The sequence below is a fragment of the Podarcis muralis genome, chromosome 7 (genome assembly GCF_964188315.1).
Source record: "Podarcis muralis chromosome 7, rPodMur119.hap1.1, whole genome shotgun sequence".
Taxonomy (NCBI): domain Eukaryota; kingdom Metazoa; phylum Chordata; class Lepidosauria; order Squamata; family Lacertidae; genus Podarcis; species Podarcis muralis.
Window position 1 is genome coordinate 80850978 of NC_135661.1, and position 14231 is coordinate 80865208.

The 14231-nt window shown below is 49.9% G+C and overlaps 2 protein-coding genes across 7 annotated transcripts in view; both read left to right on the plus strand.

Annotated features, from left to right (window-relative positions):
- POU2F2 (POU class 2 homeobox 2) overlaps window positions 1-12468 on the plus strand; it is a 109764-nt gene extending 97296 nt beyond the window's left edge. For 4 of the 6 annotated variants that reach the window (XM_028742314.2, XM_028742309.2, XM_077932195.1 and 1 more), the window contains 4 exons: window positions 257-350; window positions 2815-2986; window positions 3293-3366; window positions 11703-12468. In XM_028742314.2, coding sequence (XP_028598147.2) covers window positions 257-350; window positions 2815-2986; window positions 3293-3366; window positions 11703-12055 — 693 coding nt within the window. In that variant the 3' untranslated portion in view covers window positions 12056-12468. The remainder of the gene's footprint in view (window positions 1-256; window positions 351-2814; window positions 2987-3292; window positions 3367-11702) is intronic. The other 2 variants (XM_028742313.2, XM_028742317.2) reach the window with 2 other exon arrangements.
- On the plus strand, window positions 3390-7568 carry LOC144328279 (uncharacterized). The gene is made up of 3 exons (XM_077930920.1): window positions 3390-3437; window positions 3847-4539; window positions 5441-7568. The coding sequence occupies exons 1-3, from the start codon at window positions 3390-3392 to the stop codon at window positions 5444-5446; spliced, it is 747 nt and encodes a 248-aa protein (XP_077787046.1). The 3' UTR covers window positions 5447-7568.
- Window positions 12469-14231: the final 1763 nt, after the last annotated feature.

A 14231-nucleotide genomic window follows, 5' to 3' on the forward strand; every position in this document is an offset into this window, starting at 1 on the left:
TGCATTTAGCAATCCACTTACCACCCCATTTGATAAAACCATGCATGGTACAAACTTTCCAGGTCCTTAGGCTTTTAACCTTAACTTCCTCAAATAATGTACATTCCTATTGCTCACATTACAGAATTTGTGTCTAACATACTTAAATCGTTCATGGGTGTCGCCCCAACCTAGTATGCTAGCAGCATCTTAGATATGATCCCCAGTCAGGGGAGAAAGGTCTTTATGTGGATTTTATCCATTGTGTCTCTGACAGTCCGTTTCTCTGCTGCATCTCCTCCAGGTGACCAGCCCAGGCACCGGCACAAGTCTGCCCCTCTCCCAGGCTTCCAGTAGTCTGAGCACAACAGGTAGTTGTCTTTTGGTGACACATTCCCTTCTCCCTGGGACCCCCTTTCCTTTGCCTCCTTCTAGCACAGCTGTCCAGTGGTGGGCTGCTGAGAGCTCAAGGTACTGAGGTTGTGGGAATGACACAAGAGCAGCCTGTTGGGTTATGAGTGAGAATGCACCCTGATGTTAGACTTTCAAAGCCCCAAGCGCTTTTGAGGACCCACTCTCGGCACTTGCAAAATGCTTACAGTCATTCAAAGGACCTGCTGCCTCCATTGCCACCTCCTTCCCCAGCCCTGACCTGTATACCTTACCTTGGCACAGCAAGAGGTGGCAATGGCAGAGAAGGCAGCAGGTGCTCCAGAGGCCCCAGGAGAGCATGTTTCCATGCCAGGGAAGGACTGGGACTACCAGGTAAGAAAATGCTGCTATGCACATATTATTCACTTGAGATGATGGGGCTAGTTGTCCCAGTCCCATACCTGGTGTGGAAACAGTGCAACACTCTTGTGCTCTCCTTTTAGCTCTGCAAAACTTAACTTCTTGCTACATGCTTAAGGGGACTTGGAAGCAAGACTTGGAGTGCTAGTGAGGCCAAAAAGAGCACAAAAAGGTTGTGCTTTGCTCCCTCTGCTGCTACCATGTACCCCACACACTGGGAAATTGCCTCAGAATTGGGCAATGCTATGGCAGATGCAGACATAGGAACTATGTTGAACTTTGTGAGATCTGCAGCCTGGGTTCTGGGGTGATGCTCCAATGTCCCATCAGCAGGTGATGGCAATTGTATTGTCTGGTTACACCACAGCATAAAACCAATGTGAAACTGTCCAACCTGAGCTAGTGCTGATATATTCAGTGATGTGTCAGCGCATGAATATGCGCAACAACATCCAACAATAACATTTTTTTTCTTTTAATGAAAAACATTCTTAGGAGGCTGCAGTTTTGGGAAGACAAATGACATGTGACAAGGAGGATCTTAACTATTTGTGTGATGGTTATTTTTATGCTCAAAGGCATATGCGCTTAGCTGGCTTAGCTCTCTATAGCGCTCCCAATGTGTTTACCCCTGCAAATTCTCATCTGGCATTCTGCAGAGGGAAAAGCTGTTTTGGAGAAACTGTCCAACTATTTGAATGAAACTCAGAGGGCTTATTCACACTTCCCTTTTGCCCCGCTCTTTGCAGACGCAGGTCTCTGCTTAAAAGGTCAGTGCCTCTGGATCTTTCTCTGCAAAAACCTGCTCTTTAGCACTTTTCTAAAGCAAACATCAATTTGGGTTTTCTGCAGATTTACATTTACTCCGATTGAGCATTAAAGAGCAGGTTTTTGCAGAAAAAGCTTTGCAGCAAAAAAAAGGGTGTGTGCGCGTGCTTGGACACAGAGTTTTAAAGTGCGGACTGTGCGTGGAAAGTGTGTATAAGTCCTAAGCCACAGACCATGATTATACAAATTACACGCAGCTTGAACTTTCCTGCTTTACTCTTCTCCTCCTCCAGTGGGAAACAATCTATGGAGTTGTTGGCTTAGGGCAGGACCTGAGTGCAACAGCACTACTCCCCATTTGTGATTCAGAGGTATACTGCCTTCAGTACTGGAGTTAGTATGCGGTCATCATTAGTCCTGAGTGAAATATCAATACATCACCCAGGACTGGTATGGGGGCAGACCATGATGGTGGCTTCACCCAGTGGTATATCGCAGGTGAAACGGATGCCGCTCCTGAATCCCTCTTCTACCAGTGCCACTTTCAACATTGGGCCGCTGGTAGCAGAGGGACTCAGGAGCTACGGCGGTTTCACCTGCAATATACTGCCAGGTGAAGCTGCTATCACTCCACCTTTCATACCACAGAGGGAGCAGTGAGCTGTATTGCGAGGCCAATACAGCTTGTTCTTCCCTTGGCTTCTTTAAACCTGTCCCCAGCTGAGCGAGCCCCGATGCTTTGCGCACAAGCTGGAGAAGCATAGGGCTTGCTCAGCTGGGGGGGGGGGGCAGGAGCAGTTTAATGCTCAGCTGGGTGGGGGAGCTTTCCCACCCCCCCCCCAGCTGAGCCTCGCAAAAAAGCCTCACAAACAAGTTGTCACGGCTTGCGAGGCGCTGAGGTGAAAGCATCCCTGCTCCCGTGGTGAGAGCTGCGGCAGTTTCGCCCCACGCCTCACTGTATCCAGCAGTAGCAAGATCTAAATTTTAATTACGTGCTCTGCAAGGATGTACCGGTACTTAGTTTTGTCTTGACTCTGAACATTCAGGGAATGAGCTGTCACACTGAGCTTCAGAGGAACTTGGAAACATGTAGAGATCTTGCACTTCTGGGTGCCTCTGAAGTTCAGCATGCTATTAGGAGGATGCCCTCTCTGGGGGGAGAGGCAGAGTTGGTGCAGCTCCCAATAATGGTTGGCTACCATGCCTGTGGGCTCCTGCTACTGACCACCAGCCTTGGCAACTCTCCTTCACTTTCTTTGCTCTTCTTTTGGACAGTTACTACCTTGTCCCCCACAGTCTGCTCCCTGACCCCCAGTCGGACAGCGGTGGGAGCAGGGGGCACCACCCTCAACTCGGTCACGCCACCCCCAAGCAACAGCACAAACCCTAGCCCCCAGAGCGGCAGTCACCCAGCTATCAGCTTGCAAGGCCTGAATCCCAGTACGGGGTAAGTGGTGTGGGAGAGAAAGGTCTTTGTGGGCGGGTTCAGCTTCCTCAATGGTTGGACTGTGGGAGAAGAGGTTTGATCCTGACTAGGCTCACACCATTAGAGGGAGGGGGCCTTGGGGGACAGAACCCAAGCAGTACGGGAATTAGAACTCGCCTGAAATAATAGATTCTCCATAAAACAATGTCCCACACGTCATTTTAAGCTACCTTCTGGACCCATTTTGAACAGGTGATTGGGGGGGGCACTCTAGTGTTTGCACTGTAGATCCCCAACTTTAACCTGCTGCCTCTGGTTTGATTTCAGAAGCACAGTGCTAGGGGTGAATGCAGGGTTAAACCCAGCGCTAATGGCCACCAACCCGCTGGCCACCATACAAGGTTTGTGAAAAAGAAGATCAGACATGATGTCATCACTGCCATTTGCTCCACTGGCCTGTCTGTACAAGACTGTGTGTGTGTGTGTGTGTGTGAGAGAGAGAGAGAGAGAGAGAGAGAGAGAGAGAGAGAGAGAGAGAAGCAAAAAGTGTGTGTAAGCCAGCGTTTCCCAACCGCTGTTCCGCGGCACAGTAGTGTGCCGTGGAACTTTGCCTTGTGTTCCGCGTGGAGGCGGCCAAGTCGGGCGGTGAGAGGCGGGGCGGCGGCAGCGAGCACACGCGGGGCTGCGAGCGAGCGAGCTCCCACCATCGCCGCTCGCTACCGGGCCTGCGCATCCGCTCGCTAGTGAGCGGGGAATCCCATCCGCCCCCACGTGAGGGGGAATCCCATCCCAGCCCCCGCGAGAGCAGGGGAATCCCATCCGGCCACGCCTCCTGGCCAGCCAATCGGCTGGCTGGAGGGGGCGTGGCTTACCCTTTTTAGGGCCGGAGCAGAGGGGGCTCGCCCTCTCTTCTCCGGCTAGCCCCATCGCCGCTCGCTATTGCCGCTACGAGGTGCCGCTACTGGGCCTGCGCCTGCTCGGCAAGCACACGTGGGGCGGCGAGCGAGCGAGCTCCCACGTCCGACGGCACCAGGCAGGGGCCCTTGGCCGTGCCGGTGCCCACCGTGCCCGCCTCCGCCCAGGAGGGCGGCAAGCAGCCACCGCCACCCCCGCCGCTGCCCGGCAACCGCGCCGCCACCCCCGGCTCCCCGCGGCGGGTGATCGTGCAGGCTTCGACGGGCGAGCTGCTCCGCTGCCTGGGGGACTTCGTGTGCCGCCGCTGCTACCACATCGCCGCTCGCTACTGGGCCTGCGCGTGCGCGATCGCGCCTTCGGGATTCCCTTCAGCAGGCATCAAGCAGCCTGCCTCCCTGCTTTTTCTAATTAAGGGAACCTCCACTCTCCTGCCCCTCGGTGTTTCTCACCCCAAAGCCTTGTGGGCAGCAGGAAGTGGGGCTGTCCTGCCTCTACCCCACGCCGGGTGGCTGCTGACACGTCCCTTGGGCAGGAGAGGCATCCGGCTGGATGAAGGCAGCGACGCCGGGGGAACGGAACAGCACGGCAGGTCTGAGTTGGCGCCTGGAAGGACACAGACTGCTTCATGTAGCTGCATTCAACAGCTCCGAGGCTGGCAGGTGAGTGCGTGCACTCCTCTCTCTCATTTTATTTAATGTGCATTTTAGAAGCATGTGGAAATATCCTGCGTCATCAACCACTTTGGGGAAAGTGTGCGTGTGTGTGTTTGGGGCTAGATTTCATGCATGCCTTTTTTTTTAAGTTCTCTTCCTGCTTCATCCACATTCACCCCCCAAAAGGCCATTTTCTGTGTGCTGAATAAATTCTGCAACTCAAACGGCACGAGGTGCCAATGCATCGGGGCTGAGGAATTTATTCTGCTTGCATTTTGATGTCTAAATGTTGTATTTTAATCTTGTTTTTAAGTTATATTTCAATCAACTTGTTTTTTAGTATTGTTTCTATTGCAATCGACTTATTTTTTATTATTTATTATATTTCAGTCGACTTGTTTTTTAATTTGTTGTTAGCCGCCCTGAGCCCAGTCTTGGCTGGGGAGGGCGGGGTATAAATAAAATTTATTTGGGAAAGATGGTTTAGGTATGTCCAAGCAGGCTTGATAGCAAAAACTGTTTCTCACAAACTTAACAGCGTATACAGCCATTAAGTGACAGTGGCCTTATTACAGTCTTTTTCAACCGCTGTTAGTGTTTTTCAACCTTTTTAGGTTTTCTGTAAACTGGGGAAGACATCCATGTTGGAAGTTCAATTCCTTGCTTAGCCATGAAGCTCAATGGAAATTGCCTTGCTCTTGCCCTCTCTAATCCAGTGTTTTTCAACCGCTGTTCCGCGGCAGTGCCTCGGGGACCTCGTGGCTTCCGCTATTGCGTGTGCTGCCATCACTCTTCCCGCCATTCCCATGTATAATTCGTGCCCGTAATACAGGCAGTAAGAACTGTTCTGTATAACGACCACCCCGCCTCTCCCACCCCATCTAAGCCCATTTTTTTTCCTTTGCAGAAATGAGCCGCTGAATTGAGCTCACACAGTATGCATGTTTTTGCCTGGCTGTGATTGGTCCGGACTCAAGCCTTGACCTATCACAGTAGGACATCATCTTCCGACTTCCTTCCCGCCCGAGCACATAGACCAGGACTCAGCGGGAGTCGGCACTGCAGAGAGGCCGGATACTGGAGTGATGGAAAAGTTTTTGAAAAGAAAAGAACTGGACTCTGAACAAAATTTGGAGCCAGATGAGAGGCCAAGTACGAGTGGGCATGAAAAGAAAGCAAAGATGGTTAGCTCAAGCAAATTCTCTGTCACAAGGCAATATAGCGAAAGCTATATTTCATTTGGATTTACTTTCACCGGAGATGCAAACCAACCAACTCCACTGTGCGTGGTGTGTGGTGAAAAGCTAGCTAACAGTGCTATGGTCCCAAGCAAACTTAAACGCCATCTCCAAACGAAACACCCTTCGCTTAAAAACAAGAATGTGGACTATTTTGTTCGCCTGCGTGAAAACACGGAGAAACAGGCAACTCTCCTGAGACAAACCTCAAAGGTAAATGAAAGAGCTCTTAAAGCTAGCTATCACGTTGCTGAACTTATAGCCAAGACAAAAAAGTCGCACACTGTGGCAGAGACATTAATACTTCCCGCCTGCAAAGCTATTGTAGAGGAGATGCTCGGACCTGAAGCAGCTAAGGAAATAGCCAAGGTCCCTCTCTCAAACAACACAATTTCCAGACGTATTGATGACATGTCTGCAGACATTGAAAGTGTGGTTTTGGAAAAGATCCATAGCAGTGAGAAATTTGCATTACAACTGGACGAGTCTACTGATATCAGTGGACATGCTCAACTCTTGGCCAATGTGCGTTTTGTTGATGGTGATGCAATTAGAGAAAACTTCTTTTTCTGCAAGGCATTGCCAGAAAAAGCAACAGGAGAAGAAATTTTTCGGGTCACATCAGAATACCTTGAACAAGGAGGACTTAAGTGGGAAAACTGCATAAGTGTCTGCACCGATGGAGCTGCAGCCATGGTCGGGCACATCAAAGGCTTTGTAAGCAGAGTGAAGGAAAGAAATCCAAATGTTATTGTTACGCATTGTTTTTTGCACCGTGAGACCCTCGTAGCCAAGACTTTACCAGCAGACCTAGTTCATGTGTTGGATGATGTTGTGCGCATGGTAAACTTTGTAAAGTCACGACCCGTGAAAAGTCGCATATTTGCAGCTTTGTGTGAGGAGATGGGAGCGAAGCATAAAACCTTGCTGTTTCATACGGAGGTCCGGTGGTTGTCGCGTGGCAAGGTCTTGGTTCGTGTGTATGAGCTGCGGGAGGAACTTAAAGTGTTTCTGACAAATGAGAGGACAGATTACGCAAAACTGCTTGCAAGTGATGAGTGGTGTGCAAGGCTGGCATACCTGGCAGATATATTTCATCATCTGAATGAACTGAACACACGAATGCAAGGCCGAAATGAAAACCTGCTTACAAGTACAGATAAAATAAATGGATTCCGTGCAAAGCTGCAACTCTGGCATCAACACGTGGAAAGTGGCAATCTTGAAATGTTCACACTCACCAAGCAATGGCAAGGTGTTCACACTGCTGCACTGTGTGAGATAATAGCTAAACATTTAAAAACTCTCGAGGGGAAGTTGTCATTTTATTTCTCTTCAGTCTCCACTGAATGCCTTGACTGGGTTAGGGACCCTTATAGCTCAGCATCAGTTGGTGGAAAGGACATGACTTTACAGGAGCAGGAGGAACTAACTGAACTGAGACAAAATCGTGGTTTCAAGCTAAGATTTGCTGATCTACCTTTGGACAGTTTTTGGTTGGAAACTGCCAAGGAGTTCCCCCTTCTGGCAAACAAAGCTATTTTGACATTGCTCCCATTTTCCACTACATATCTCTGTGAGTTGAGCTTTTCAAGCATGATTGCTATAAAAACTAAATACAGAGAGAGACTGAGAGCTGTTGACGAAGAGCTACGTGTGTGTCTTTCTTCGATTCCAGCCAGAATATCAGCTTTGTGTTCAGCCAAACAGGCCCAGGTTGCGCACTGAATCAAGTATTTTATAATTTTTCATATTTCTGTTTACTTACCATTTCATAATAAAGTAATTATAAAATACTTTCTTTGTGTTTATTTGATTCCTATTAAAGAGAGTTACTTTATATATAGTCAATATAGGCAAAGAGTTAATTTTTAAAACATTTTCTAATGGTGGTGTGCCTCGAGATTTTTTTCATGAAACAAGTGTGCCTTTGCCCAAAAAAGGTTGGGAAACACTGGTGTAAGCGAACATATACACACAGAAGGAATACATAAACCCGAAACACAGCCATTCTTCAAAACTGATTACTTATTAGGAGAAATTCACACTAAAACATTGGTGAATTTTCATGAGGATTTAAAAAAAATAAATCACAAACTAATGTGGAGATCTGAATTTAAGATTGGGGAAATGAGAGACAGAGAAACTGACATATTCACTCATTCCTATTCTCAACAGGTGGCAGCACTGAGCCAACCATTAATTTCTCTGCCCACTTCTTTCAGTTTACCCGCCTTGTCTGCTCACTGAGGTCATCTTATGGCACAGGGTCTGTGATGTAAAACTCTGTGTCCGAGGCTGAAGTCCAGCATCCTGTTCCCCACAGTGACCAGCCAGAAATCACACTTGTAGAAGTCCCTAAAACCAGCCTGTACAACTGGTTACCCACCATGCCCAGTGCAGTCATGCACGATGGCTTATCAGAGACTCATTGAAACCAGTTTTTAATACCTGCTTAGAACTACAAAAATGGGATTGTCAAGCCCATGGCGCATCACTGGTGTGCCTGTGTTTTGCCTTGCTGGGTCACAGATTGAGCAGATAAAGCTGTCTAGCCCTGAATCAAACCCCTGGTCTGTCTAGCCCAGGGTTGTCTATTCCAGTGTTTCCCAACCGGTGTTCCGCGGCACACTAGTGTGCCGCCAGACGTTGCCTTGTGTGCCGCGGGAAAAATTGGCAGGGGGGGGGAATAAAGGGGAAAAAATTATTCCCCCACTGCCAGGCGTGGGGCTGGGGCGGGGGAAGCCCGAGCTTCCCCCTCCCCCAGAACGGGACCCAGAGCCATGCCGAAGCTGCGCGCAGCTTTGGCATCGCTCTGGGAGCTTGCGGGGCTGGGGGAGGAGGAAGCCCTCCGCCAGCCTCCAAACCATGTCGGGAGACAGCGGGATGGCGCGCTGCGCCTCTCCCGCTGTCCCCCGAGTTTGCAGGGCTGGCGATGGGGAGGAGCAGGCTTCTCCCCCCGCCAGCCTTCCAGCCAAGTCGGGGGGCAGCGGCAAGGGCGCGCTGCGCCTCTCCCGCTGTCCCCCGAGTTTGCAGGGCTGGCGATGGGGAGGAGCAGGCTTCTCCCCCCGCCAGCCTTCCAGCCAAGTCGGGGGGCAGCGGCAAGGGCGCGCTGTGCCTCTCCCGCTGTCCCCCGAGTTTGCGGGGCTGGCGATGGGGACAGTGGCGTAGCGTGGGGGGTGCCAAGAGTGCCGGCCGCACCGGGCGCAACATCTGGGGAGGCGCGAGTCCAGAGGGAAGGGACAAGTTCCTTCCTCCGCCGGGCTCCCCGCCGCCACCGCCAGCCTTGCACCCTAGCGCGTGCGCGCCCCCCGCCACCGCCGTGGCTGCGCTCCACTCACTGCTCGCAGGAGGAGCAGCCGTTGCAGCAGTGCCGACGCCGCCACCGACGCCTGGCCGGGCACGGGCAGCCTCTGCACCCCGACGCGCCGCCATCCCCTCGGCCCAGCCACAGGCGGCGGCTGCTTCTGCCGACTGGGAGGGAGGAGAGCTCCGAGGGGCCTCGCCGCGCGCTCCCCAAAAACCTCCGAGAGGAAGCCGGTGGGCGGGCGAGGCCCGGCTAAGCTTCTCGCCAGCGGGTTAAGGGGCTTTCGGTTTTAAAAGGATTAGCTTGGGAAGGAGCGGGGGGGGGGGGCTGCTCGCCGGCAAGCGCCTGCTCCGCATTTCCAAAGGCGCTCGCCATCCGAGGGACAGGGAGCGCTTGCAAGGAACGGGCTCCGTGGAGCAGGAGTTAGGAAGAGATCCCTTCCCTGGCAGGCCGCCGGCTTCGCCAGCTGTTTCCCATTCACGATCAGGAGGAACTTCAGGCTGCTTTCAGCTTTGGTAGAGGGAATCTAAGCAAGGGGATGGAGCCGGTGCCCTGAGGAAAGGCGGCAGCATTGGGTTTTTTAGTTAGAGAAAAGGCAAGCAAGAGGCGACAGGAGAGAAGCCTGCAAAACTAGGCATGGCAAGGAGAGAGTGGACAGAGAGGAAAGTTTTTATCCCTCTCTCCGTACAATATAACTCGTGGGCATCCAGTGAAGCTGAACGTTGGAACAGTGGCGTAGCGTGGGGGGTGCCAAGGGTGCCGCCCGCACCAGGCGCAACATAGCTTGCCTGCAATGCCATCCCTCGAGCAGGCGAGGAGCCCGGAGGCTACCAGATGCGAGCCCTCTTTCCCACCCTGCTCGGGAGTCCAGAGCACTTGGTCGCATTCAGGATCTAGAGTGGGGAAGCGGGGCTTGTGTCTGGGCTGGACACATTGGGCTGCCTGTGCCGCTCGACCTGCGGGGAGAAATCAGGGTGGGAGTCACGACCGTGAGGCAGGGCTGCCAAGTGTGGCAGAAGAGGACACGGCCGTCGCACCTGTCCTTAGGTAGGAGCTTCTTCCGTGTCGACCTGCTGCCCTAAAGTCTTGGCTTTTTTCTTTGCTTTTTGGCGGTTGGCACAGAAGGAAGGCAAGGGGGAGGGGAAAAATTGAAACTTACACTTTCGTGCGTCCCTCCCGGCGTGACGCTGCGCGCTGACGTCACGGGGCTGTAATGGTGGTGTGCCTCGAGATTTTTTTCATGAAACAAGTGTGCCTTTGCCCAAAAAAGGTTGGGAAACACTGGTCTATTCAACAGCAGCTCCTATGGGATTCAAACAGGGTTCTTTCAACCCTGAGATCCTTTTAGATGGAGATGCAGAGCATTGAAACTGTGTCCTTCTGTAGGCAAGGCATGCGTTCTACCACTGAGTTAGGGACCATCCCCATGTGCAGGCCTGTCTTTAAAAACGCCTCCCCCTCTATGGTTTCAAGCATGAAACATTTGAGTCTAGGTGAAAGTGTTTGTGAGCTGCTGTGCAAATGTCGTGCGGATGCATGAGTGCAACAGGTCAGTGGAGTCCCTCAGAACCTCCTCTCATTCCTGTTGAGGTCTCTTCTCCATCCCATCCCTTAGCTTACCTATGGTAGAAAGCATCCTACTCCATAACATCCGTCTGTAACATTGCACCTGCTAATCATCTGTGCTCACCCTTCTCACCACACACCATGTGTCCTTTTCTATGTGAAACGTGCTGGGGGAGGGAGACGGCGATGTGGAGCTGTGGTTGGGAGCAGGTGTCGTTTGAACTGCGGCTGTGCTGAAATGTGCTGCTGCCATTTTGTCATGGTAGGGGGCCTCGGAGGCTCCTGAGAAGAGATGACCCCCGCATCAACACATCAAGAGGAGAGCCACAGCGCTAATGCAGTTCCTCTGGGCCCATTGCATGCTGAAGGCTGGGATAGCTCAGTCGGAAGAACAGGAGACCCTTAGTCTCAGGGTCGTGGGTTCGAGCCCCACGTTGGGCAAAAGAGTCTTGCATTGCAGGGGTGTTATGTACTGAGTTGAATAGGATCCAAAAGGCAGCAGTCTGATTGGTCCTAGAACAATAGGATTCAGAATGCAGCAGTCTGACTGGTCCTAGAACAATAGGATTCAGAATGCAGCAGTCTGACTGGTCCTAGAACAATAGGATTCAGAATGCAGCAGTCTGATTGGTCCTAGAACAATAGGATTCAGAATGCAGCAGTCTGATTGGTCCTAGAACAATGGGATTCAGAATGCAACAGTCTGACTGGTCCACAGGAGGCACCCAATCCAGCTCCAGGTGGAAGTGAATCCGCAACCTCCCAGTATATTTCAAGGGGGTTGGACTTCAGTGTTTCCCAACCTTGTGCCTCCAGCTGTTTTTGAACTACAACTCCCATCATCCCTGACTAGCAAGACCAGTGGCAAGGGATGATGGGAATTGTAGGCCAAAAACAGCTGGAGGCACAAGGTTGGGAAACACTGGACTAGATGACCCCCGTGGTCCCTTCCAACTCTACGCTTCTTCGTTTCGACGATTCTGTGACCAGAAGCTACTGACATCATGCTGGCGCACATGCGCCCTAACTGCTGTTCTTTCCCCCCTCCTCCTTTGCAGCATTGGCCAGTGGTGGAAGCCTGCCAATTACCAGCCTTGATGCCAGTGGTAACTTGGTCTTCAGTACCAGCGGAGGCACGACTGGAAGCCAGAGCATCGTGACTTCGTCGCTCTTCCTCAACCATGCAGGCCTGCCCTTGCTGAGTGCTGCCCCGGGAGGCGTGGGGCTGGTGTCGGCGGCGGCGGCTGCAGTGGCTGCCTCCATGCCCAGCAAGTCGCCCACCCTGACCTCCTCCTCTTCTTCCTCCTCTTCCTCCTCCTCCTGTTCCTCATGCAGCTCCTCCAGCGAAGTGGCGCAGACTCTGGGGCAGGCTGGTCCCGGATCCACCGAGCCGGATGCCAAGACGGAATGAGGGCTGAGGGGGGAGCATCCTCCCCGCCTTCTCGACACGTGGGGGTAGTAAGGAGCGGACGTACAAACCGACGAGTGAAACCAAAAAAAAGAAACCAAACAAAGAATTGTCAGCAACAGCCAAACGAAAAACCAACCAAAAAATAACCCAAAGCAACCAAACAAGCAAAGCAAAAAGGGACAAAGGAAGAAACCAAAAAGAATTCCCCAAACTTTTAGCGTTTATTTTTTTTCCCTTTTTTCTTTTTCCCCTCCGATGTTCAGGACAAAATGCCTTGCAAAAGGTGACTTTGTCAATTGTTTGCTTGAATTATTTTCATTGATTTCTCTTTATTTCTTATTCGCTAGTTTCCTGGACAGTTTCAGAAAGGAAACAAATAAATGGGGATCGGTTGTTCTTTTTTTTTTTTTTTTTTTTTGTAAGAAAAAGAAAAAAAGAAAAAACACATTTAAAATCCTTAAGGGGAAAATGAATCTCACACCAAAAATCACCAGTCCTAGCTTCACCCAAAGCTTTTTACAGACTTTTCTAACTTCTGTGTCTGGTCGAATGTCTTTCAAAACTCTTATTTATTCTTATTTATTCTTTTACTTTTCTTTGGGATCCAGAAAGGGTTGGACAGGGTGGGGGTATATTGGTTTGATTTCAGGATCTTGCTATAAATATTTTCCTTTTCCTTTTTAAAATGCTAAAATAGTATCCTTTTCTGCTCTGTTTTTTGGAACAAACTTTATAGTTTAGAGGGATTCTCATGAGATACGAAGGCTAGGACTTTCAAAAGGCAATAATGAGAATTAGGTACCAACTTCCCATGATGGTTTCCTAACTGATGTCCTGCAATGATTCTTATTATTTTGCATCTCTGCTTCTACCTGACTCAGCCTTGCAGTGAACTAAAAAAACACACCCAAGAACCTCTAGACCACAGCATCCTTGGACCAGCTTGCTTGCCAATGCATTCCTATATATATAGCCATTTCTGGCTTGAAAGGAGAGCTGCTGGTGGTGGGGAAACTTTTCCCTGTCTAGTTCCTTACCTCTGATTCTGATTCATCATAAGGCCAGAGTATCTAGTGCCTGGGTGAGAACTCTGTGCCCCTTCAGAGGTTTGCTGTACTACATCTCCCATCATCCCTGAGCATTGGCCATGCTTGCTGGAGCTGGAGTCCAGGAACATTTGAAAGGCCACAGTTTCCCCATCCTGATCTAGTGTATCGAATGCAGATGGAGGAGCCTAGACATTGCCCTCTCCCTGTTACCCCACTGAGGACGGAATTAATTGCATCCATTCAGGAGTAAGCTTATTAGTAACACCTGGGTTACTCACAGGGTACAAAATGTAAATACTCATGTCTTTGCAAGACAGGAAGCCTTATTGAAAGTCTCAGCCTTCAACTGTTTCAGGATGGGCAGCACTAAACGTGTACGTTTTGTTTTATCGGCTTTTTCTTTCTTTCGCCAGTGTTCAATTTTTCTGTAGCTTTTCTTTTCTAAATTGATTTTTGCCTGGGGTTAGTATCAGGGGTTATTTTTCTGAAAACGGGGGATGTGTAATTTTTATTCTTATTCTTTTTATTTTTATATCTGTGTTCTGAAAAAAATAATAATACTCATATTCCAGTGCCTGACAAAAACCAAAACAAAACAAAAAAAACGGGAATTTCAGCATTCTTTACATTTTCCAGAAAAAAACCAAAAATTGATAGACATCACTACAGAAAACAACAAGATGAAGACCACTGGGGAATAAAAATGAAACCACAGAAGAGGGATAAAAATCCCCCCTTTTATGTGGCTCACAGAGACTCGGAGGCGAGAGACAAAACTTTTAACCAAAAAGAACCAACCAAGTGAACAAAGGAAGCGTACAAAAAAACAAAACCCCACCACACAAAAAACTTTTAATTGAAGAAGAAAGGATGAAAAAAATACATGGGAATAAATGGGAAATCTTTACTTTCTCTGGTTAGACAAATGGCTCAACCGTCTTTCTCTGTCCTGAAAAAAAAAATACCTCATGGAAAGGTGCGTTGAGAAGCCAAGATTTTATAAGTGGCAAAGAGACAAAATAAATAAGAGTAAAACAAACCAAATCAATGGAAGTTGGGAGGGTGAGATCAGAGGATCCTGAAACTTCCTCCCAGAAGTCTAGAAAGCTTTAAAAATGGCTTCTCAA

Excerpts from the sequence above, each read along its gene's own strand:
- LOC144328279 (XM_077930920.1), top strand. The coding sequence starts at position 3,390 with ATGATGTCATCACTGCCATTTGCTCCACTGGCCTGTCTGTACAAGACT. Across the intron at positions 3,438-3,846 it reads TGGCCTGTCTGTACAAGACT|GGCCGGAGCAGAGGGGGCTC; the intron begins GTGTGTGTGTGT and ends TACCCTTTTTAG.